The sequence below is a fragment of the Hyperoodon ampullatus genome, assembly GCF_949752795.1.
Source record: "Hyperoodon ampullatus genome assembly, chromosome: 18".
Taxonomy (NCBI): Eukaryota; Metazoa; Chordata; class Mammalia; order Artiodactyla; family Ziphiidae; genus Hyperoodon; species Hyperoodon ampullatus.
In genome coordinates this window covers 57,104,432-57,126,239 of record NC_136931.1, presented here as the reverse complement: position 1 = coordinate 57,126,239, position 21,808 = coordinate 57,104,432, and the positions used below count along the sequence as shown (strand labels likewise).

The 21,808-nt window shown below is 50.2% G+C and overlaps 2 protein-coding genes across 2 annotated transcripts; one reads left to right on the top strand and one right to left on the bottom strand.

Annotated features, from left to right (window-relative positions):
* Positions 1 to 215: 215 nt before the first annotated feature.
* Positions 216 to 12,801, top strand: SIGLEC5 (sialic acid binding Ig like lectin 5; the record flags this gene model as incomplete). Its single annotated transcript, XM_079723029.1, has 9 exons — positions 216 to 273; positions 351 to 731; positions 955 to 1,233; positions 1,489 to 1,536; positions 2,285 to 2,539; positions 2,622 to 2,906; positions 3,131 to 3,230; positions 4,096 to 4,177; positions 12,610 to 12,801. Exons 1-9 carry the CDS (start codon positions 237 to 239, stop codon positions 12,799 to 12,801), a joined length of 1,659 nt encoding a protein of 552 aa, XP_079579155.1. The 5' UTR covers positions 216 to 236.
* A 6,401-nt stretch (positions 12,802 to 19,202) lies between these two features.
* Positions 19,203 to 21,734, bottom strand: LOC307065989 (cytoplasmic tRNA 2-thiolation protein 1-like; the record flags this gene model as incomplete). Its single annotated transcript, XM_079723028.1, is given in 3 exon segments — positions 19,203 to 19,271; positions 19,274 to 19,746; positions 21,227 to 21,734. Coding segments are annotated over 3 exon segments (1,050 nt in total).
* Between the last annotated feature and the right edge of the window lie 74 nt (positions 21,735 to 21,808).

The following is a 21,808-nucleotide window of genomic DNA, read 5'->3' as shown; positions in this document are numbered from 1 at the left end:
GCCTCACATTTCAGTAGCTCACAGTCTGCAGCTGCAAATGGGAGATTTGAGGGAAACACGATGATTTCCCAGCCTGACCTTCCCCCTCCTCTGGCCTGTGGCGTCCAAGTTCCCCTTCTGCTTGGCCAAGGCTGTCTCTGTCGCCCACTGGCTTCCTGTTGGGGCTTCCACATTCGCGGCGCTTCCTTCCCTGACGGAGGCACTTGTACCCGGGCTCTGCGCTGGCGGACGCGGACATGCTGCCCCTGCTGCTGCTGTCCCTGCTCCGGGGGGGTGAGTGGGCCGAGGGAGGAGGTGCGGCAAGGGTGGGGGAGGGGCTGGAGCTGCAGCGGAGCCTCTGTGTCCCCCAGGGTCCCTGCAGGAGGAGCGAGGGTACCGGCTCCAAGTGCAGGAATCAGTGACGGTGCAGGCGTGCCTGGGGGTGCACGTGCCCTGCTCTTTCTCCTACCCTTGGAGTTCGTGGTACTCCTATGGAGAACCCTTCATCTACTGGTTCCGGGAAGGGGACGACATACACCGCAGTGATCCTGTGGCCACAGACAACCCAGGGAGACAAGTGAAGCCAGAGACCCAGGGCCGATTCTACCTCCTCCGGGAACCCAGGAAAAAGAGCTGCTCCCTGAACATCAGAGATGCCAGGATGAGCGACACAGGAGTCTATTTCTTCCGAGTGGAGGAAGGTGATGTGAAATACAGTTACAGAGATAAGAAGCTGAATTTGCAGGTGACAGGTATGTCAGGGGCCCAGGAGAGGACCCTGGGACATAGAGACTCCCGTATTAGAACAGGAACAGGACACAGGACCACTCCCTGCTCCAGGTCTTGGGGTTTAGGGGTTCAGAAGAGACACAGGACCTGGGGTGAGCTGTGGCTCGGAGGCACTGGTCCCTCTCAGGGTCACACTCTGGGCCCCCATCCCCCTGGGGCCCAGGCATCTCCCTCTCTTCTCCTCAGCCCCAACAGAGAAACCTGACATTCATTTTCTGGAGGCTTTGGAGTCCGGCCGCCCCACAAAGCTGATCTGCCGCCTGTCACTAGTCTGTGATGGGGGAAGTGTTTTCTCATTCTCCTGGGCGGGGGATGCCCTTGGTGCCATGGACCCAGAGACCCTCCACTCCTCGGTGCTCACCTTCACCCCGAGGCCCCAGGACCATGGCACCAACCTCACCTGTCGTGTGGACCTCCCAGGAAATCAAGTGACCATGGAGAGAACCATCCGGCTCAATGTCTCCTGTGAGTTTGGAGGGGGGCTGGGTCCCTGAGGGCAGTCGGCTGTGTGTGTGTGTGTGTGTGTGTGTGTGTGTGTGTAGAAGGCAGGGATAGAACGAGGGCCAGCTCGCTCTTTTATGGATCTGAGCCTGGGGAGCCAAGGTGGGGAGAGGCCATGAAGGACAGCCATGCCCGCTTCCTGGTTTCCTTCCTTGGGTGCTGGGTCAGATTCCATCCCACTCCTCACCTCTGAAGCAAGGCCATATCTTTCCATCCTAGATGCTCCGTGGAACCTCAGCATCAACCTCTCCTTCAGAAATGTCACAGGTAGGAAGGGACCTCTCTTCTCCAGGGCTGGGTCCAGCTCCTGGGACCACCTCCAAGCAGAGAGGGTGGGATTAGGGCTTGAATGCCATCACGTACGTACTGGAAGAGCAACGATAAAAATCACCACCTTCCCTCCCCCACCTCCCAGGCACGAGTCCACACACAGATTCAATACACATACACACACACACACACACATACATATATACATGCACGTACACACATATCCGCATCTACATCTCTACACATACACACAGACACATACAGAAATGCACAGACACGCATGCACATGCCATACACACACATACACACATGCACCTACACACACATGGACATACACATACAGGCCCCACACACATACACACCACACTTATACGCACTCACACACTCTGTTCAAAGCCCATTTCACTTCACCATGGTTCTGCTCTGTGGTTTTGCTCCACGGAAGCCTCCTGAGTCCCACTTCCTGGTGCCTTCACTGAACCCATTTCCCAAGGCTTGAGGCTCTCTGTGCACTTTCCACCAAACAGCCCAGGCCTGTCTCATTGAGACACTGAGCCTCCCCTGAAGATACGAGGCCCAGACACGTTGGGTCAGCCTCCTTAGGGTGTGAGGGTCCAGCCTTGGAACCCACACCGAAGCAAGCTAGCGGGCCAGGGGAGGAGAGGGAGAGGCCGACTAGGTCCTGGGAAGGTGGGAGGGATGAGACCTCAGCCTCCCCCAGTGCTCGCTGCACTTTCCCCCAAAGCCCTCAAGACTCTGCAAAACAGCTCATCCCTTCTCATCTCGGAGAGCCAGGCTCTGCAGCTGCTCTGTGTTGCTGACAGCAACCCCCCTGCACAGCTGAGCTGGTTCGGGGCTTCCCCAGCCCTGAACGCCACCCGCATCTCCAGCACCAAGATCCTGGAGCTGCCAGGCCTAGGCGCTGCAGAAAGAGAATTCACCTGCCGAGCTCAGAACCCTCTGGGCTCCCAAAATACCTCTCTGAGCCTCTCCGTGGTCTGTGAGTGCGGGGACCCCTGGGGGCAGGACACCTGGGCCCAGGGGAGGGGAGAGGCACCGCTGACTCTCCTCCCTCTGTACAGACCCCCCGCAGCTGCTGGGCCCCTCCTGCGCCCAGGAGGATGAGGGTCTGCACTGCGCCTGTTCCTCCCGAGCTCAGCCGGCGCCCTCCCTGCGCTGGCGGCTGGGGGAGGGGCTGCTGGAGGGGAATTTCAGCAACGCCTCCTTCAAGGTCACCTCCAGCTCGGCTGGGCCCTGGGCCAACAGCTCCCTGAGCCTCCGCGAGGGGCTCAGCTCTGGCCTCAGACTCAGCTGCGAAGCCCTGAACGGCCACGGGGCCCAGAGCGCCACTGTCCTGCTGCTGCCAGGTCAGGGGGCCTCTTGGGGGCAGAGGCTTAGGGGGAAAGGTGTTAAGGTCCTAGAAGATGATGCTTAGTGGAAGAGGGGCTGGTGCCTGGACAGACGGTGGCTGCTAGGACAGGGTGCTCCATCTCAGACCTGAGGGGGTTCTCCAGTAAGTTCTGCAAGGAGGTGGGAAGGCAAGAGACTGAGTCTTGGGAGTGAGCTCATCTCACAGCCCTCTCCTCTGCAGGGAAACCGGCATCCCTGACCGGAGTGGTTTGTGGGGCCCTTGCAGGTGCCGGTGCCATGGCCCTGCTGTCACTGTGCTTGTGCCTTATCTTCTTTTGCATGTAAGCCTGTGTTCTTGGGAGGTGTACAGGGAGGTGTGTGGTAGGCAGTCCAGAGAAATGTCACTTCATCCCAGAAAGGTCACTTAATCCCAAAAGGCAGAGCTGAGTAGACTAGATCCAGAGGGGGTCTTTTTTTTTGCGGGGGGCGGGGAATCGGTAACAGCCTTCGTGAGATAGAATTCCCATACATTTAAGGTGTACAATTTATTGGCTTTTAGTCTATTCAGAGTTGTGTGTTCATCACAATGATTTTGATAGAACTTTTTCATTAGCCCATGAAATGAAACCAAAAGGAAACCCACACCCCTTGTCATCCCATCCGATCCATCCCCTGCCCTAGACAACCACTCATCTGTTTTCAGTCCCTCTAGAGTTGTCTATTCTGGACATTTCATATAAGTGGACTCATAAAATATGTGGACCCTTGTGACTGCCTTCTTTCGCTTAGCGTGATGATTTCAAGGTTCACGCACGTTGTGGCACGTGTCAGTACTCCGTTCCTTTTTATTTCCAAATAGTGTCCCCTTGTATGAATGGAACACATTCCTACTCATCCGCTCATCCCCTGATGCACATTTGGGTTGTTTCCACTTTTTGGCTATCATTTGCCAATAATAATAACATTCATGTACAAGTTTTCCTGTGTGAGTGGGGCCTTTAGTGATGGAAATTCAGTCTTGGCCAAGGTCCTGGTCATCCAAGAGGATGAAGCACTCACTTGCACGTCAGGAAGGCTTCCGAGTCCGGTTCCAGGGTCCAGATGCCTGAGTTGTCTTACCAGGGAGTGGGGGCAGCCTGCTCACCTTTGCCCGAGCCATCCTGGCTGCAGTTTCTTCTCTTCTCTTACACTGGTTTCTTCTCTTAGAGTGAAAGCCCGCAGAAAGCAGGCAGCCAGGAGACCAGCGGGTGCGGATGGTGAAGACCCCGTCATGGGTATCGTTGCCTGGGTGAGTGATGTGGGCTTCTTCTCCTGCAGTGGGAGTCCTGGGCGTGTCCACTCGGTGGGTCCAGACTGAGTTCCTCAGTATTTCCTGCTCCTCCCTGGTCCCCCAGGCAGACACCTGGGCATTGACTCCCCTTCTGTCCTTCCCCTTCATCCCCCAGACGCAATGGTCCTCTGCTGACCATGGAGCCAACCTCACCTCTTTGCCAGATACAAGCTTCCAGAACCATCTCCCCCAAACCAGTACTTTCCAGCCCTTCTGGAGTATCAAAGCTGTTGTTTGCTACCATTGCTTAGAGAATCAAGTCCTAATCCTTGGTCTGATATATGAAGTCCTTCCTGAGGTCTCCCCTGATGGCCGCTCCAGCCACTGGTCCTGCCCTAGGGTCCAGCTACACTGGCCTTCTCACTGTCTCCATAGCAATCTATTACCTTACGACTCGGAGCCTTTGAATGTACAGTTCCTTCTACCTGAAACGCCCTCCCTTCCTCATGTCAACCAGACCACCTCGCCTCCTCCTTCTGGCTCCAATATCAACATCTCTTACTCTGGGAAGCCTTTGTCCTCTCCCTCTCTGTCAACGCCCATCCCTCCCTTCTCTATATCCCCAGAGCTCTGAGTCCACCCCTGTCCTGAGGGTCACATCACACATCACTACATTTACCTGCCTCCACCCTCTCATCGTATTTGTAAAGTCCTCGAGAGGGCAGGGGCTGTAATTGTCTCTCACTCTATCCCTGTCCAGCACGACCCCTCTTCTCTTTCTTAAAATTGGGCCCGCGTTGCCCTAAATGGAGTTATCCAAAATGCTTTGTTTGTGACCAAGCTATTATCACTGGAACAAGCAGTGTTCGCTTTGTTTTTCATAATATGATAAGCAAGTGTAAACCTCCCGTCCAACCTAAGACTTCAAACATTGATGATAATTTTTATCTACCCATGTTGTTCCCTGATCCGTCCTCAGTAACCACTGCTCTGAATCTCTCTTTTTTTAAATTAATTAATTTAATTAATTTATTATTTTTGGCTGCATTGTGTCTTCGTTGATGCGCGCGGGCTTTCTCTAGTTGTGGTGAGCAGGGGCTACTCTTCGTTGCGGTGCGTGGGCTTCTCATTGCAGTGGCTTCTCTTGTTGCGGAGCACGGGCTCTAGGCGCACGGGCTTCAGTGGTTGTGGCACACGGGCTTAGTTGCTCCGCGGCATGTGGGATCTTCCCGGACCAGAGCTCGAACCCACGTCCCCTGCATTGGCAGGCGGTTCTTAACCACTGCGCCACCAGGGAAGCCCTGCTCTAAATCTTTTGTTGCTGGTGTTATCACATATATGTTTACCCAAAATGTACACTGTTTAGTTTAATTGCTTCTGAACCTACAAAGGGCTTCACGTTCTGCATACTCTTCTTGGACTCGTTTTGTAGATGCAACATTAGGTCGCAAAGAGTCATTCATATTTTACATAAAGTTGCAGTTCTCCATTGTATAATAATTCATTTTATTATTATGTCTATTATCTAAGCTTGTATTGATGGACATTTGAGTTGTTTCCAGGTGTGGCTCTTACGAACATTCTTATTCGTGTTTCATTGTATTCACATGCGAGAATTTTTCTTTAGCATTACTTAAGAATTTAATTACTAGGTCATAGGGTATGTAAAGTTCATATTTACAAGATCATGACAAATGGTTTTCCAAAGCAACTGCATTCACTTATACTCCCATCGGTGCTTATCAGATTCTGTTGATCTATAATCTCTCCAACACTTGGTTTTCTCAATTTTTTTTTGTCATCTCACCATCTCACTGTGGTGTTGGTTTGCATTTCCTTGGTTACCAATGAAAACAAAAATCTCTCTATGTCTTCAGTGGCATATGAACATGTTCTCTATAAAATTCCAGGTCACATCTACGGCCCATTCCCCTACTGGATGTTTGACTTTTTCTTATTAAATTTGTTGGAGTGCTTTATACATTTTTATACTGTTTTTTTTTTCTTTCTGGTTATATACATGGTAAATATCTTCTCCCAGTGAGTAGCTTATCTTCACTTTTTTTAAAGGTGACCTCTGATTATGGTAAGTTCTTAATTGTAATATAACCATATTTACCAGTCTTCTCTTTTCTATTGAGTGCCTTTTGGGTCTCATTTAAGAAACTCTTTCGGGCTTCCCTGGTGGTGCAGTGGTTGAGAGTCCGCCTGCCGATGCGGGGGACGTGGGTTCGTGCCCCAGTCCGGGAAGATCCCACATGCCGCAGAGCGGCTGGGCCTGTGAGCCATGGTCGCTGAGCCTGCGCATCTGGAGCCTGTGCTCCGCAACGGGAGAGGCCACAACGGTGAGAGGCCTGCGTATTGCAAAAAAAAAAAAAAAAAAAAAGAAACTCTTTCCCATCTTAAGATTAGAAGGATATTCAAGTATAGTTTCTACTAAAAGTTTTCTGTTTTCCTGTTGACATTTAAGACTTCATCTACCGGGAGTTGAGTTTTGTGTGTGGTGTGCAGTGTTGATCTATATATGTTCTTCCTTCATTTCTAGAATAGTCCTTTGCTCCCTCCCCCGCTGATCTGCCATGCCATTTTTGCTATACATCAAAATTCCATACATGGGAGGGCCTCTTTCTGTGGCCTCTTCTATTTCAATGGTCAATTTTATAGTCCCCGAGTCAGAACTGTGTCTACAGTCAACAGAATTTATAAACTCAAAAATAAGTCCTGGTATCTAACAGAGCAAAACATTCTCCTGAATCTTTTTCAGAAGTTGTCTTGGCTATCCTTGGCCCTTTGTTGTTCCATTTAAATGTTAGAGTCAGTTTGTCAAGTTCCAAAAAAAAAATACTCCTGTTGGAGTTTTGATTGGAATTACATTGAATCCACAGATCAATTCAGGAAGAGTGTACTTGTTTGTGAATTTAAGTCTTCTAATCCACGAAAAAAGGATATCTCTATTTGTTTAAGTCTTTTAAAAAATGTTTTCAAGAAAGAAGGACAATTCCTTCACACAGGTCTTGGTCATCTTTTGCTATTTTTCTTCCTAAATACTAGTTATTGTTACTATTGTAAATGCTATCTTTTTTAAAGTGCATTTTCTGATTGCTCATTGCTGGTATGCAGAATGAAAAAAAATTTTTTTCAAAACATATGAGGTTGTTTTTGTAATTAAAAAAAATCACAGGGGCTTCCCTGGTGGCGCAGTGGTTGAGAATCTGCCTGCCAATGCAGGGGACACAGGTTCGAGCCCTGGTCTGGGAAGATCCCACATGCCGCGGAGCAACTAGGCCCGTGAGCCACAACTATTGAGCCTGCGCGTCTGTAGCTTGTGCTCCACAATAAGAGAGGCCGTGACAGTGAGAGGCCTGCACACTGTGATGAAGAGTGGCACCTGCTCGCCACAACTAGAGAAAGCCCTCGCACAGAAATGAAGACCCAACATAGCCAAAAATAAAGAAATTAATTAATTAATTTAAAAAAATCACAAATTGGTCTTGGGTGCCATTTAGAATCTTGTTGCATTGGTAGCTGGAAAATTCTTAGATCTTATCCATAAGCCTGCTGAACCATTCCTTTTCAGAGATAAAGATACCATCTGAAAAATTTGTAATATTCTTGTTTTTAACGGTCATGGCTTGCTGAATCAAAGCAGCTGAATTTGATGCACATGTAATGTCATTTCCTTCAAGAATCAGCTGGTCCTTTTGGGCTTCAGTTACTGAAGAAGAAACAGCTAGCCTCCTGCAACCCCTGCAGATGTATTTTTCTTCTGAGAGGTTTCAGATTTCAACAAATGACTCACTCCCCTGAATAAATGGGGAAGTAAGTACACCAAGACTGCCTCATGTGGTAATGGAAGTTCTGTGACACTTCAGATTGTGGGCAGGTTGTTTGAACAGTAGTCAATTTCTTTTCATTTCCCCACCATTTGTCCACACAGAGCTGCTCCTTTTACTTTTTTTTGTTTGTTTGTTTGCGGTACGCAGGCCTCTTACTGTTGTGGCCTCTCCCCTTGCGGAGCACAGGCTCCGGACGCGCAGGCTCAGCGGCCATGGCTCACAGGCCCAGCCGCTCCGTGGCACGTGGGATCTTCCCGGACCGGGGCATGAACCCGTGTCCCCTGCATCGGCAGGCGGACTCGCAACCACTGCGCCACCAGGGAAGCCCTCATTGTTTCTTGTACCCAGTATCGCTGTTAGAAATCTTAGGTCTCACACATTGGTAGTTAATCCACTCATTCTCCCTGGAAAGGTTTATATGTTTCTCTTTGGTTTTGATATTTTTAAGAATACTCTATTTGGATGTGGGCTTTTCCTTGTCTTTTTTCTTGTGTTTGTGGGGTCCTTTGAGCTGAATTGGTTCATTTTTTCTTTAATTCTGGCAATTTTATCTCCACTATTTTTGTCCAAATATTTCTTCTTCTTTTAATTTCCTTTTTACCTCATTTAGGGACTGTTGGGATTTCCCTGGCGGTCCAGTGGTTAAGACTCCGTGCTTCCAATGCAGGGGTGGAGGGTTGGATCCCTGGTTGGGGAACTAAGATCCCACATGCCGTGTGGCATGGCCAAAAAAAAAAACCAAAACATATCATTTGGGGACTATTATAATCTGAGCTGAGATTTTCTATTTCTGTCCTCTATCGATTGTAACTTTTCTTTTTTTAAAAAAATATTCATTTATTTTGCCTGTGCCAGGTTCTAGTTGCAGTATGCATGTGGGATCTAGTTCCCTGAAGAGGGATTGAACCCTGGTCCCCTGAATTGGGAGCGCAGAGTCTTACCTACTGGACCACCAGGGAAGTCCCAGCTATTCTCTTCATATGTTGTGTTCTTCATCCTTCCCTACTTCCTTCTAGGGGAGACGTCAAAGGCCCTTCCAGCTCACTAACGTGCCTTCAATTGTATTCATTCTATTCTTCATTCAGCCATTGGGTTCTTCCTATTCTATTTGTCAGACATAATATTTCCACTTTTTACAGAACTGCATACACATTTCCTTTTCACATAATTTATGTGATTACATGACTTCTTGTTTTACATTTTATGTACATAATTTCTAATGTATATAATTTCCTTTTGTTCCTCGCAGTTTTGAGATATATTTGACATACAGCACTGTATAAGTTTAAGGTGTACAGAATAATGATTTGACTTACATACATCATGAAATGATTAGCACAGTACGTTTAGCAAACATCCATCATCTCATATAGATACAAAATTAAAGAAATAGAAAAAAATTTTTCCTTGTGATGAGAACTCAGGATTTACTCACTTAATAACTTTCCTATATAACATAGAGCAGGGTCAATTATAATTATCCTGTTGTACATTACATTTCTAGTACTTATTTATCTTATAACTGGAAGTTTGTACCTTTTACCACCGTCATCCAATTCCCCCTCCCCCAGTCTCCTGCCTCTGATCACCACAAATCTGATCTCTTTTTCTATGAGTTTACTTGTTTGTTCATTATTGAAGTATAATTGACCTACAACACTATGTTAGTTCCTGTTACACAACATAGCGATTTGATATTTCTGTATGTTTCAAAATGATCACCATGATGTCTAGTTACGTCACCATACAAAGATATTGCAGAGTTATTGACTGATGTACCTAATTTCTTGTTCTCACTTTCATGATGGTAATATCATCACTCACTTCTCTTAGTGCATTTAGCGTGCTTAGTTTAAACCCTTGATCAAAGTGTTCTAATACTTGTGCTTTAGAGGTACAGGAAGTTCCCAGGTTCCGTTGTCTTGTTTTCCTTCTGGTACATTTACACTCCACAGGTGTCCAGTCCTGTGAGCTGGGAGGGCATATTCCCCTGGGGATGTTAGTTACTCTGTCTGGAGTACTGACTGGGTGAAGGTGAAAGGCAGATGATAGTCTGTATCAGCTCAAAGGAGCAACGGGGACCAGCCCCAGGGTGGAGCTCCCCCAGGCACCAAAACCACTGCCCATCATTTCCACTTCCTGTCCCCCCAAGAAAGCAGCTAAAGTCACCCCTTTGCCTTCTGACCCTCAGAGAGAAGGAGCTTTGGGCAGGGACTCTTCGTGGATTTTGATCCACTAGACTCTGGAGTTTGGAAAGGAGAAAATGATGACAAGAATCCCAAAGGCCAGTGAGGCTCCATCTCTGCTCTCATCCTCTTCACTCCAGGGAAACTACGGTGCTTATCCAGCACTTACCTCTGGCCACCTGCATATCACTGTCCTGTCCACGCTCTCTGAATTCTGCAGGCAATGATTGTCCCAAGGCAAGAGTAGAAGAGAGAAAGGAGCAGAATTCAAGCACATTTGAGGGGAAACATCCTCTCATCAACAAGGCAGATTCCCCAGCCCTGGGCTGCAGCACATCACCTCCCCGACCCCATTTGTTCACATTAGCCTTTACTTCCCCCTAGGGACTTCGGTGTGATCAATTGATTAATCAAGCAATCGACTCATTGATTTATAAAATTTTGTCATCCTGTAGTTCCATCTGTAGTTCTTCTATTGTTGGATCTTGGTGAATAGAGCCAGTGGCATGTGTGAATTCACTATCTTGACAGGAACTGTGACAGAGAGCTTTGTTTTCCCCATTATTTTACTCTCAACCTTTCTGTAACTTTCATACTGTAGGCAGAATAGTAAAGCGATGAGCTTCATAGTCCCTGGAGTTCAACTTCCTGTGTTCAAGTCCTCGATCCAACCACTTCCAAGCTGTGTGACCTTGGACAAGTTAGTTAACTTCTCTGTTTCTTTATTTTCTCTTCTGGAAATGAGACCGTGGATATGGTGGTACCTGTTTCCTTGGGTTGTTACAAGAAATGCTTAGAAATGTGCCTAGGTCATGGGGAAATTGCTTACAACTGTTACCTAATGTTACTATTCCCCCCTCTAATAAGGAACTGCATGAAGGCAGGTATTTTGGGCTGTTTCAGTTCCTCTTATGTCCTCATTTGCAAGAACGGCACCTAACTCATAGCCAGCACTTGGCAAAGAGGTATTGAATGAAAGAATGCACATATCACTTTCTCCTGTTTATTCATCTGAGTTGCATGTTGCCTTATCATGATCAATTTAATCCCTTCTTAATATATGGTAAGGCTATTATTAATGGACGCACATCCTTATTTCTCCCTTTTTGGCTGCGGTTGCGTCAATACACCTAGCTGCTTTGTCATTTCATTTTACCTTGCTCATGTCTAATATGGGCAGCTCTGTCTGGATATCCTATTTTTTTGCTGAGGTCATAAAACCATTTATACCTAACCTGGAACACATTTTATTTTTCTTTCTGAGCTACTTTTGAAGGCTAATGTTGCTTTCAACATACTCTTCTATAGCGTGATGATGTAGGCGTGTGGGCAGACTTGAGAGAGAGAAGGGAATGGCTTACCAGTGTCTGGGTACCATCTGTGCCAGGAGACTTGGGTCCTGCTTTATTTTCATTTTTGTTTGATGGAGCCCAGGCGCAGGATCCAGAATTGCCATCTCTTTTTAAAATTTATTTATTTATTTATTTATTTATTTATTTATTTATTTATTTATTTATTTATTTATTTATGGGTGTGTTGGGTCTTTGTTGCTGCGTGCAGGCTTTCTCTAGTCGTGGGGAGCGGGGGCTACTCTTCGTTGCGGTGCGTGGGCTTCTCATTGCAGTGGCTTCTCTTGTTGCGGAGCAAGGGCTCTAGGCTTGCAGGCTTCAGTAGCTGTGGCATGCGGGCTCAGTAGTTACGGCACGCGGGCTCAGTAGTTGTGTTTCACAGGCTCTAGAGCGCAGACTCAGTAGTTGTGGCACATGGGCTTAGTTGCTCCGTGGCATGTGGGATCTTCCTGGACCAGGGCTCGAACCCATGTCCCCTGCATTGGCAGGCGGATTCTTAACCACTGCACCACCAGGGAAACCAGAATTGGCATCTCTTTTCTGGTTTCGGCATAAGCTATCTCGCAATACACCGCGAAGTTAGAAATTTGCTTTGTTTACTTGTCTCTAATCCAGTGCTCCTAGCAGACTGTAAGCTGCCTGAGGTCAGGGTCCATGTCTGTTTGCTCACACAGTCCACCTGGCCCCTCGCCCGGGACTTGGCATGGGAGACACTGTCAGTAACACAGCAGACCTGGGTTTGAGTCCTGGCTCTGCCATTTACTATATGAGTGACCTTGGGCAAGTTACTTTACCTCTCCCCACCTCAGTTTTCCTACCTGTAAAATGGGGATAATGAGAGTATCATTCATACTGGGACTTTTTGTGAGGGTTAAATACGATTCGTAAGCCCTTGATATGGCCTAATCAGTCTTAGTATTACAAAATTGTAAATGAATGAGTGAATATTTGAGTTCATAGGAAACACGTGTGGAATAAGAAGATGAATGAATAAATGTCCCATCAGGCCGACTTTCCCTTGGAGGGGAAAGTGCCTGCCTTACTCCTTCTCTGACTCCCTTTTCTCCCCCTTTACTCAGGGTTCCAGGCAAAAGCCCTGGCCAGACGGCCCCCCAGACCAGACGTCGTCCCCTGCAGAGGATGCCCCGCCTTCAGGGGAGCAACAGGAGCTCCATTACGCCTCCCTCAGCTTTCACGGGATGAAGTCTCGGGAGCCTTTGGACCAGGAGGCCACCAGCATCACCGAGTACTCAGAGATCAAAACAAGCTAATGAGGACTCGCCCAGAGCTTGGTCCTGGCTGGAGGAATCACAGCCTCTGTGGGGAAAAGGAGAAGTCAGGGACTAGTTGATGAAGCCTTTGTCAGTATTAGCATTAACTACTGTATGAGTGTCCCCAGGTAGAGCAGAAAGAAGACAGGTGATAGGATTAGAGAAACTTGGGCTCCATCAAATGCAGGTTCCAGCACTTCCTAAGGCATCGTTAGCAAGCAATTCACTTCATCTCTCTGTGTCTCAGTTTTCCATTCTGTAAATCAGAGATCATGTGTCTTACCTCAAAGCTGTATGAGAATTAAAGAAAGAACATAAAAATCAACCAACAGGGGTCCCGTCATGTGGCGTGCACTTAGTGTCTGCTGGTTTCTCTTCCTTGAACAGAAAGGTCCTCCTGGCAAGTTCTCCTGAGGCTGGGGGTGACTAGTGTTGACCTGAAAAAAATAGACAGCCAGACATTTCTCCAGCAAACATGGGTTTATTCCGCATTAGCTGAGCATGGCAACTTGGGGTCAGCAACCATTGTGAGCCATGTGCAAGTTCTGACACAGCAAGGGAAGGAGACCGCTTTTATAGAGGGGCAAAGGAAGTTGGGGGCTAGAGTAAACAAAGAGTCGCTGGCTTTTCATTGGCAGAGTCCTTGCCAGAAAAGAAGAGCTGTCTTTCTTCTTCCTGTTGGGCTCTACTCACACAGGCAGTGAGAGGTCTCCCTCTGGTCTCCTGACTCTATTAAATTGAGGCTTCACTTTATTCATTTTTTACACCAGGCACAGAGGACAGGGTGGCAACTTGTTGATGTCATTCTCCATCCCAGGACTCTTCGAAGCCTCCCCAGGGAAAGATCAGCCCCTCAGCCTGACATTCGGTTCACAATCTTTATCTCCTTGCCTCACTTTTATCTGTCAATTCTTTTTTTTTTTTTTTTTTTTTTGCGTTACACGGGCCTCTCACTATTGTGGCCTCTCCCATTGCGGAGCACAGGCTCCGGACGCACAGGCTCAGCGGCCATGGCTCACGGGCCCAGCCGCTCCGCGGCATGTGGGATCCTCCCAGACCGGGGCACGAGCCCACGTCCCCTGCATTGGCAGGCGGACTCTCAACCACTGCGCCACCAGGGAGGCCCTATCTGTCAATTCTTGCAGCACATTTCCATCACTTCCTGACCTCCAGTCCCTTCCCTATCTCATTTATGGATCCTAAAGGGATCTTCCCAACAGCCAGAGGGCCGACCCTTACTCTCCTGCACAAACCTGTTTGTGGCTTCCTGGTCTTAGTACATTGCAAGCATCTGTCCCAGCATTTAAAGTCCTTCATGGGGACTTGCCTGGTAGCACAGTGGTTAAGAATCCGCCCACCAATGCAGGGGACACGGGTTCGATCCCTGGTCTTGGAAGATCCCACATGCTGCGGAGCAACTAAGCCCGTGCACCACAACTACTTAGCCTGCGCTCTAGAGCCCGAGAGCCACAACTACTGAGCCCGGGTGCCACAACTACTGAAGCCCATGCGCCTAGAGCCTCTGCTCTGCAACAAGAGAAGCCACCACAATGAGAAGCCCGCTCACCACAACAAAGAGTAGCCCCTGCTCGTCGCAACTAGAGAAAGCCGGCGTGCAGCAACGAAGACCCAAAGCAGCCAAATATAAATAAAATAAAATAAATAAATTTATATATAAAAAAGACCAATTACCTTCCAAAGAAGAGCAGTTTGACTGACTTATCAAGTAGCACCGTGGAGAGCAGAAGAAAGCAAATACTAACTTGAAATATAATTTTATAACCTATACTCTGTAAAGATAATTCAAAAATGAGGAAGCAATACAATTTAGAACAAATAAATGAGAGGTTCTCTACCTGTAGAATAACAATTGAAGATAGTTTAAAAATTCCTGACAGTAAGGATTTCCCCAGAGGTCCAGTGGTTAAGACTCTGCCTTCCAATGCAGGGGGCGTGGGTTCAATCCCTGGTCAGGGAACTAAGATCCCACATGCTGTGGGGTGCGACCAAAAACTTAAAAAGATTTCCTGACAATAACAACAGCTAAGTCCATAGCTGGGGGGCGGGAGTAAGTGGACTTTACATTTCCTAACATCTGCAGATTATCCAGGAGGAGATAGAGGTTTTCATTTACTTTAATAGGTTAATTATGCATGTAGGAATTTTAAGGTAATGACGACAAGAATAGAATCAGAATGTATGACTTACAAACTAGAGGTCTTTAAAAGTGTCCTATAAAAACTTAGTAAATCAAAAGAAGACAAGAATGGAGAGATAAAGGATAAATGCTTCAGTTAAAAACAGAGAGCTTGGATTCTTTTCTTTTTTTGGCGGTATGCGGGCCTCTCACTGCCGTGGCCTCTCCCATTGCGGAGCACAGGCTCCAGACACGCAGGCCCAGCGGCCATGGCTCACGGGCCCAGCCTCTCCGCGGCATGTGGGATCCTCCCAAACCAGGGCACGAACCCGTGTCCCCTGCATCAGCAGGCGGACTCTCAACCACTGCGCCACCAGGGAAGCCCCAGCTTGGATTCTTATTCCAAGTATATGCTCTTTACAATATATACATCTAAATTATAAGGATAGAGGTCAAATGTAAAAGCAGACAAAATTAGATACTATGACAACATTAATTAAAAAAGAAAGCCTTCTGAAGCCCCTCCGACTTAGGTGCCCTGCTGGCCTAAGGCTCAGGACCTTGTGCCTGTGGATTGGGGTCCTTGACAGAGTTGCGGTTTTCCTGAACTCAGTGCCCAGCTATGATCCAGAACCATGGACAGCGTCAACCCTTCAGCTAGGACCTCCCCGGGGTCTGGCAGGGTGGTTGGAGTGCCCCCTGGGGGCAGATCCCTGACGTGTCTCAATTGCAGAGGAAAGAGGGCTGGAGGAATGGGAGTGGTGACATTCTGTCTCTCAGGACAGAGGTGCTCATCAGGGGACAGCCAACTCCTCCTCAGTCTCCCCTGAAAACCTCCTCATCCTAGGGAAGAGGGGACTTAGCTTCAGAGACACAATGCATTTCTCACAGTTCTTTGCCCCTCGGGGCTGACTCTACCCTCACGCCCTGCAGAAAATCTTCCCTGTGTCAGATTCCTCCCCTTTCTCCCCTCACTTTCCAGTAGGTTGATAGTTTGCTCTTGTTTTGAATCCCTTTCTCATACTGTCATGGAACTCTGGATGACAGAGAACATGGTTTATGATCATTTTCTAGGCCTGGCGCTCTGCCACGTCCTGATTCAGCTCAAATAAAGGAAGGAAGTATCAGAAGTCTGGTTTAGCTGATGGGTCACAGAAATAAATTCTAAGTTTTCCTTCTTCTCCATGAACGGTAAATATTCAGATTGGGGAAAGGATCCTGTGGCCTCAGTGGAACACAGCATGGAGAGAGTTATCATGAAGCGCAGAGGAAGCCAGGCAAGGTCAGGAAAAAGTAGTAGTGGGGTAAGGAGAGGAAGCTTCGATAGATAGTATAAAGAGGGGAGACTTTCTGAGGCTGGGGGGATTGTACAGAAGTTAGAACTCATTCTGCAGGTGTGAGTGCAGGGCTCCTGGGAAACCTGAGAACGGACTGAGAGCCACATGCAAATCCAGTGGCTTTCTGAACTGAAGTTGACACCAGAAACCTGCACTCATCACACCCAATCCTGGGTCTGGACCCAGCACCCCAGCTCTCAGTTTCAGCCTCTGACCAGAAGGAGCCCCTTGCAGATGAGTTTGAGGTCAGCCATCCCTTCTTGAAGCTTCTTGTGTGATCAGGCCTGGGCTAAGAGCCAGGATTGAGAAGATTCTGTTTCAGGGAGGTCCTGTGCCCTCCCCACCACTCCCCTGCTCTGAGAGTATTTGAGGAGAGCAGCGAGAGGCCACAGTCCATCCATTTTCTGAAGGGGATGGAGATGGACTCTTGGGGGAGGCAACATGAGTGGAGGGTTGGATGGAAGGAACCACCTTGACAGGTTATCATCAGACCTGGGATGAGAAGAGCTCAGCCTTCACTTCCCTGGTCATCACTGGGGAGAAGGGGAGCCCCTGAAAGAGGGAGGAGTGGGGGCAGCCCAATCCAGAAAGATCTCTGGATGACTGCTGCTTCTGAAGCTGCCCTTGATGTCCAGATAGAAGGAACGGATCTGGTGGTGTCGGTCATCCCAGACTTGCCCCATCCAAGCCCAAGCTGCTGCCACTTCCCTGGCTGTGAGTGTGTAGGGGTAAGTGGTCTGCAACATGTGACTCTATGCAGGGTCCTTGGTCTCCACTTTGGGGTACAACTTGGAGAAGCACAAAGGGTAGGAGCTGCAGGTATAAGGCTTGGGGACACTGTGTAGGACAAAGTGCTTCTTCATGCTCTGACCTTCTCTCATCCTGAAATTTCTAGGTTTCCTCTAAAAGAGTCTGCATCTTCTGATTTATGGAAGGGGCCAACATAGACCACGATCCTCCTGTGCTCACAAACAGACCAGGTCAAAAGCTGCAAGGGAGGATCAAGGACCTTGGGCCTTTTCCATCTCTTTGAGGACCTCCTCCTATGACTGCTCTGTGAGCAACAGAGATGCCCGGATGGGGGCAAGCAGGACACTGGGAGATGGCATGAGGATCATCCTAGTGTCATACTTTTCTGAGCTCTGGTTCTCTCTGTCCCTCCCCAGTGTTGACCCAGACACCTGACATCTATATCCTGGGGACCCTGGAATCTGGGCACAAGGGAATCCTGACGGGGTAGGGCACCCAACAACTGGCAAGGGGTGTCTCTGAGTCACCCTCCCCCCAACACACATCTTATGCTCGTGAAGACGCAGAAGCTCTGCATCCTTGCATCTTCCCCACCGCAACATGCTCAGGTGGACTCAGACCCACTTCATGGCTGCTGGTTCTGGGAAGGAGACATCCTCACCTAGATGGGAGGAATCGGGGAGGCTTCTGGGAGCCCCCTGGAGGATGTGAGCCAGAAGATGGGAGAGGAAGGCACTCCTGACAAGGGACCAGCCCAGCACAGCTCGGAGGCGGGACAGAGGACACCAAGTCTCCCCAGGGGTCAGGCAAGAAGTTTCTGAGCCTCACACCTGTCTGGACTGGCAGGGAAGCAACCCTGCAACCCAGAACCCCCTGGTGGCCAAACTTTAATACGAACAAGTCGGACAGCATTTGTTGAGCGCTTTATCAAATACTCACAACAGTGCTTTGCTAGGAGGCTTTGATTCCATTTTCAGTGGAGGAAATGGAAGACCAGAGAGGTTAAGTCACTGACCCAGGCTCACCCAGCTTTCCCTCTAGAATCTGAGGTCTGGGGCACTCACCCAGCGGCTCCCCACCCATCACACAGAGATTGGGGGTAAGGACTAAATCCACTGTCTCGAGGAGCCCCAGGCAGACCTCGGTGTAAGCCCCTAATTAGGGCTCCAGCGAGGTGACCTCAGGCTAGTTGGCCTCAGGTTGTAACAGGGAAGAGCCAAGTCTGACTACATGGTGGATCTGTTTCTTTTACTTTAACCTTTGCTTTCAGATGCTTTTGTTCACTGAAAGGATACTGTCTATACATAATGGCCTGCCTCGGGAGAATCCTGCCCCTCTTCCTGAAGGTTAAACCAAAGAGCCTTTGTTCAGGGAAACATCCGGACCCTATCCACCTGTGGATGGCTACAAGAAAGAAGAAATTAACACATCCCCTCCCAGAGGCTGGCCATTCCAGGTGATATCTGCAAAACTTGTGGCCTTTTCACTTTACTTCCTCATCTCCTCGCCCTCTCTGTGCTGTAAAAGAGACTGGCAACCAAACCCCGATAAGATGCTTATTCTGAGACTTTAGTCTGCCATCTTCTCCGAATAAAGTCGTCTTCCTTGCCTCAACACTTCCTCTCCGATTTATTGGCCTGTGGTGCAGGGAGCAGAAAGAGCTTGGACTCGGTAACAAGGCTACAGCCCATGAGATCGTGGTGCGGATGAAATGAGATGATCCAGCGCCTGCCCTGTACACAGCGCTCACACAGAAGCATCACGATTGCTGTACCTGACGTGCCCATCAAGTTACATGGTTTTGCTTATCCCACTGCAGGCAAACATGAAACATCAGGCACACAGGAGGCGCTCAAGAAGGGTTAGGACTATCTGAGCACGCCCAGAGCCCCACAGAGGTACAGGCAAGAGGCTCCCTAATTCCCACTCGCTCAGGAATAGAAAGTTGTTTAGTTCTCTCCTCTCTGAGGCCCAGGGGTCCCCCAGACACCCAGGAGTCCTCCGCAGCCCCAGGAGCGCAGAGCCCCAGCTTCTGCAGGACCACAGGTAAGGGGTTCCGACCCCTTCCCAACCTCACGCCGAAGCCCGGGCTAAGGTAACTCGGGTTCCTTCACAGGGTCATTTACAGGCGGCCCCGCACTCCCACGATGTCGGATCCCAGGGGAGAACTGGAGTCTCTAGAAGCCGGAGATGGGCTCCGAAGTCGGGGGTCCGGACGGCTGTGGCTCCCGCGGAGACCCGGCGGCCCCTCCTCGTCCAGCCCCCGGCGGCCCTTGCCGATGGCCAGGCGGGGCCGGCCGCGGTTCAGGCCGTCCAGGAGGGCGCAGGCCTGGCACAGCGCGCGGCTGGCCAGCGCCCCGCAGCGGGAGCAGGCGCCGGGGGGCGGGGGCCGCGCGGCCGGGGCCAGCGCCAGGCGCTCGGCCGAGTGCACGAGGTCCAGCACCGCCGACGGCCGCGCCGCCTCCAGCAGCTTGAGCAGGTCGCGCGCGTGGCCGCGGAAGGCCTCGGGCGCGTACACGCACTCCTCGGAGAAGTAGTCCAGGCGGCGGAAGTGCGCGTACAGCACCACCTCCTTCTGCGAGGCCAGCTGCAGCGGGCGGCAGCGCGGCAGGGAGCGCCCCTCGCCCGGAGAGCCCAGGCCCCCGCCCCGCGCCAGCCGGCCCGCGTCGCCCCGCAGGAAGTTCATGAGCACCGTCTCCGCCATGTCGTCGGCGTTGTGTCCTGGGGGAGAGACGCGAGCCGGTGAGGAGGGGGCGTGGGGGCCGGCGGGTCCGCGGGAGGAGACCCCGCGGTACCGTGGGGCGGCCAGGGGGAGGCTGCGGGTGGACCCCGCGAGAAAGGAGAGGGGAACGCTCCAGGCTCCCGTGGAGGAACTTGGGGTGCCCTCATTTGCCCCCCTCTTATTGCAAACCAGGCTCTGTGCTCGGTGCCCTTTCAGGTAGTGAGTAAAACTGCTTTACGCTACACATGTAATTTCAGTCTTAGTGAAAAGTGTACTTCAGACTGCACAGACATCAAAATGGTATTTGATGGAGATGCTCAAGTGGGCTGTTGACACAAGTGCCTCTGGGAATGCAGATTATGGTATTTAGAAGGACCAGGGAGAAAGTATGTGCATATTTACACAACAGTCACCATAAATCTGAAGCTAAATCTCTACTTATTCTGCAACTTGTCATCTTATACTTGAGCCTATAGTAAAACACCGGTCTTACAAGTCGGCCATACTTCCCCTCCTCAGGGCCTTTGCATAAGCTGTTTCCTCTGCTCAGAACCTCTCCCACCCCCTTTTTGTCCTTCACCTAGTTACCCACTCGGCTTCAGGTCTCTGCTCACTCAGGAAACGCTTCCTTAGTCCCCACGGTTCTCCCTTCACTAGGTCCTCCTGTGTCACTTTCCTTACTGGCACAGGAAATAATTATAATCAGGTTATAATTACGTATGTGAGAAACGGACAGGAGCAGAGACTGTCTTGTGCATCATCATAACGGCAAACATTTATATGTTGACTGTTTCTCAGTGTCTTGTCTAAGTGCTTCATACGTAATTCCCATAATTCATCTAATTCCCAGTAACTCTAGGACTTAGATAGTATTAATATCCCCATTATATAAAAGAGGAAACCAAGGTTAGGTAGTTTGTCCTAGGCCATATAGCTTGCATCTGGCACACAATAAATGGTCAACAATTATTTGTTTGGTACAAATAATTGGTATTTGGTAATTACCAATTTGGTACAAATTATTTGTTTGGTACACAGAAAGTGTTATCAGAGAGGAGAAGCGAATAGGGAAAAGGACACAGTTGCGTTCAGACTACAGATGCTTCTGATGGGAGATGCCCCTTCATACCCCTCCTTTTGTGACAAGGGACACAGTGTCATAAAAAAAAAGTGCAGAGAACCACAGTCCTAGCCCCTAGAGAGTACCCTGGCACCCCTCTATTTGCCAGCGTGTGTGTACAAAGCTGATGGCAGTGACTCAAAAGCTTACCATGCCCATCCTAAGGACACGCACATACTATGAACCTTCAGTGTGCATGCACATCCCCGCCTCCCTGTTTAAAGTTCCCAATTAGGATACACGCAGTCTCCTTTTCGACCTCTGCGCCATGCGCCTCAGTGGCCTTACAGTGTCCGCCCCTCGCCCGCGCATGCGCCCGCTCCTCCCACCACGCCCCTCTGTGCCGCGCCTGCGCTCACCCGTCACGACGTGCGTGGCTCCCACGCGGCGCGCCCCTTCCTCTAGCGCCCGGCGTCGCAGCACCCCACAGAAGGTGCAACAGGAGCGGCTGCGGCCGGAGCCGGCCGTGCTGCGGGCCACGGCGTCCATCGTCCAGCCCCCGAAGAGCTCTGCGTAGGCCACGACGGTGAGCGGGAGCTCCCAGCGTGCTGCTTGCCGCCGCACGGCCGCCAGCGCCGCGTCCCGGTAGCCGCCGATGCCCTCGTCCACGGCCACGAGGTGCAGCGAGATGCCCAGGCGCGGGGCCAGCTCGCGCAGCACGTGCGCCAGCACAGTGGAGTCCTTGCCGCCCGAGGCGCCCACGGCCACCACGGCACCGGGCGGCAGCAGGCGGCCCGCGACCACCGTGTGCAGCACCTCGGCCTCGAAGGTGGCGCAGAAGCAGGTGGCGCACAGCGCCTGGCCCGAGCGCGGACGGCGGAGGGCGGCTCGCGCCTTGTGGCAGGAGGCGCACTGCGGGGCGGGCATCGCGGAGTCCTGGCGAGGCGGCAAGGGGTCGGCTTCTCCTGGATGGGTGGAGAGGGGAGGCGGGTTACACGTGG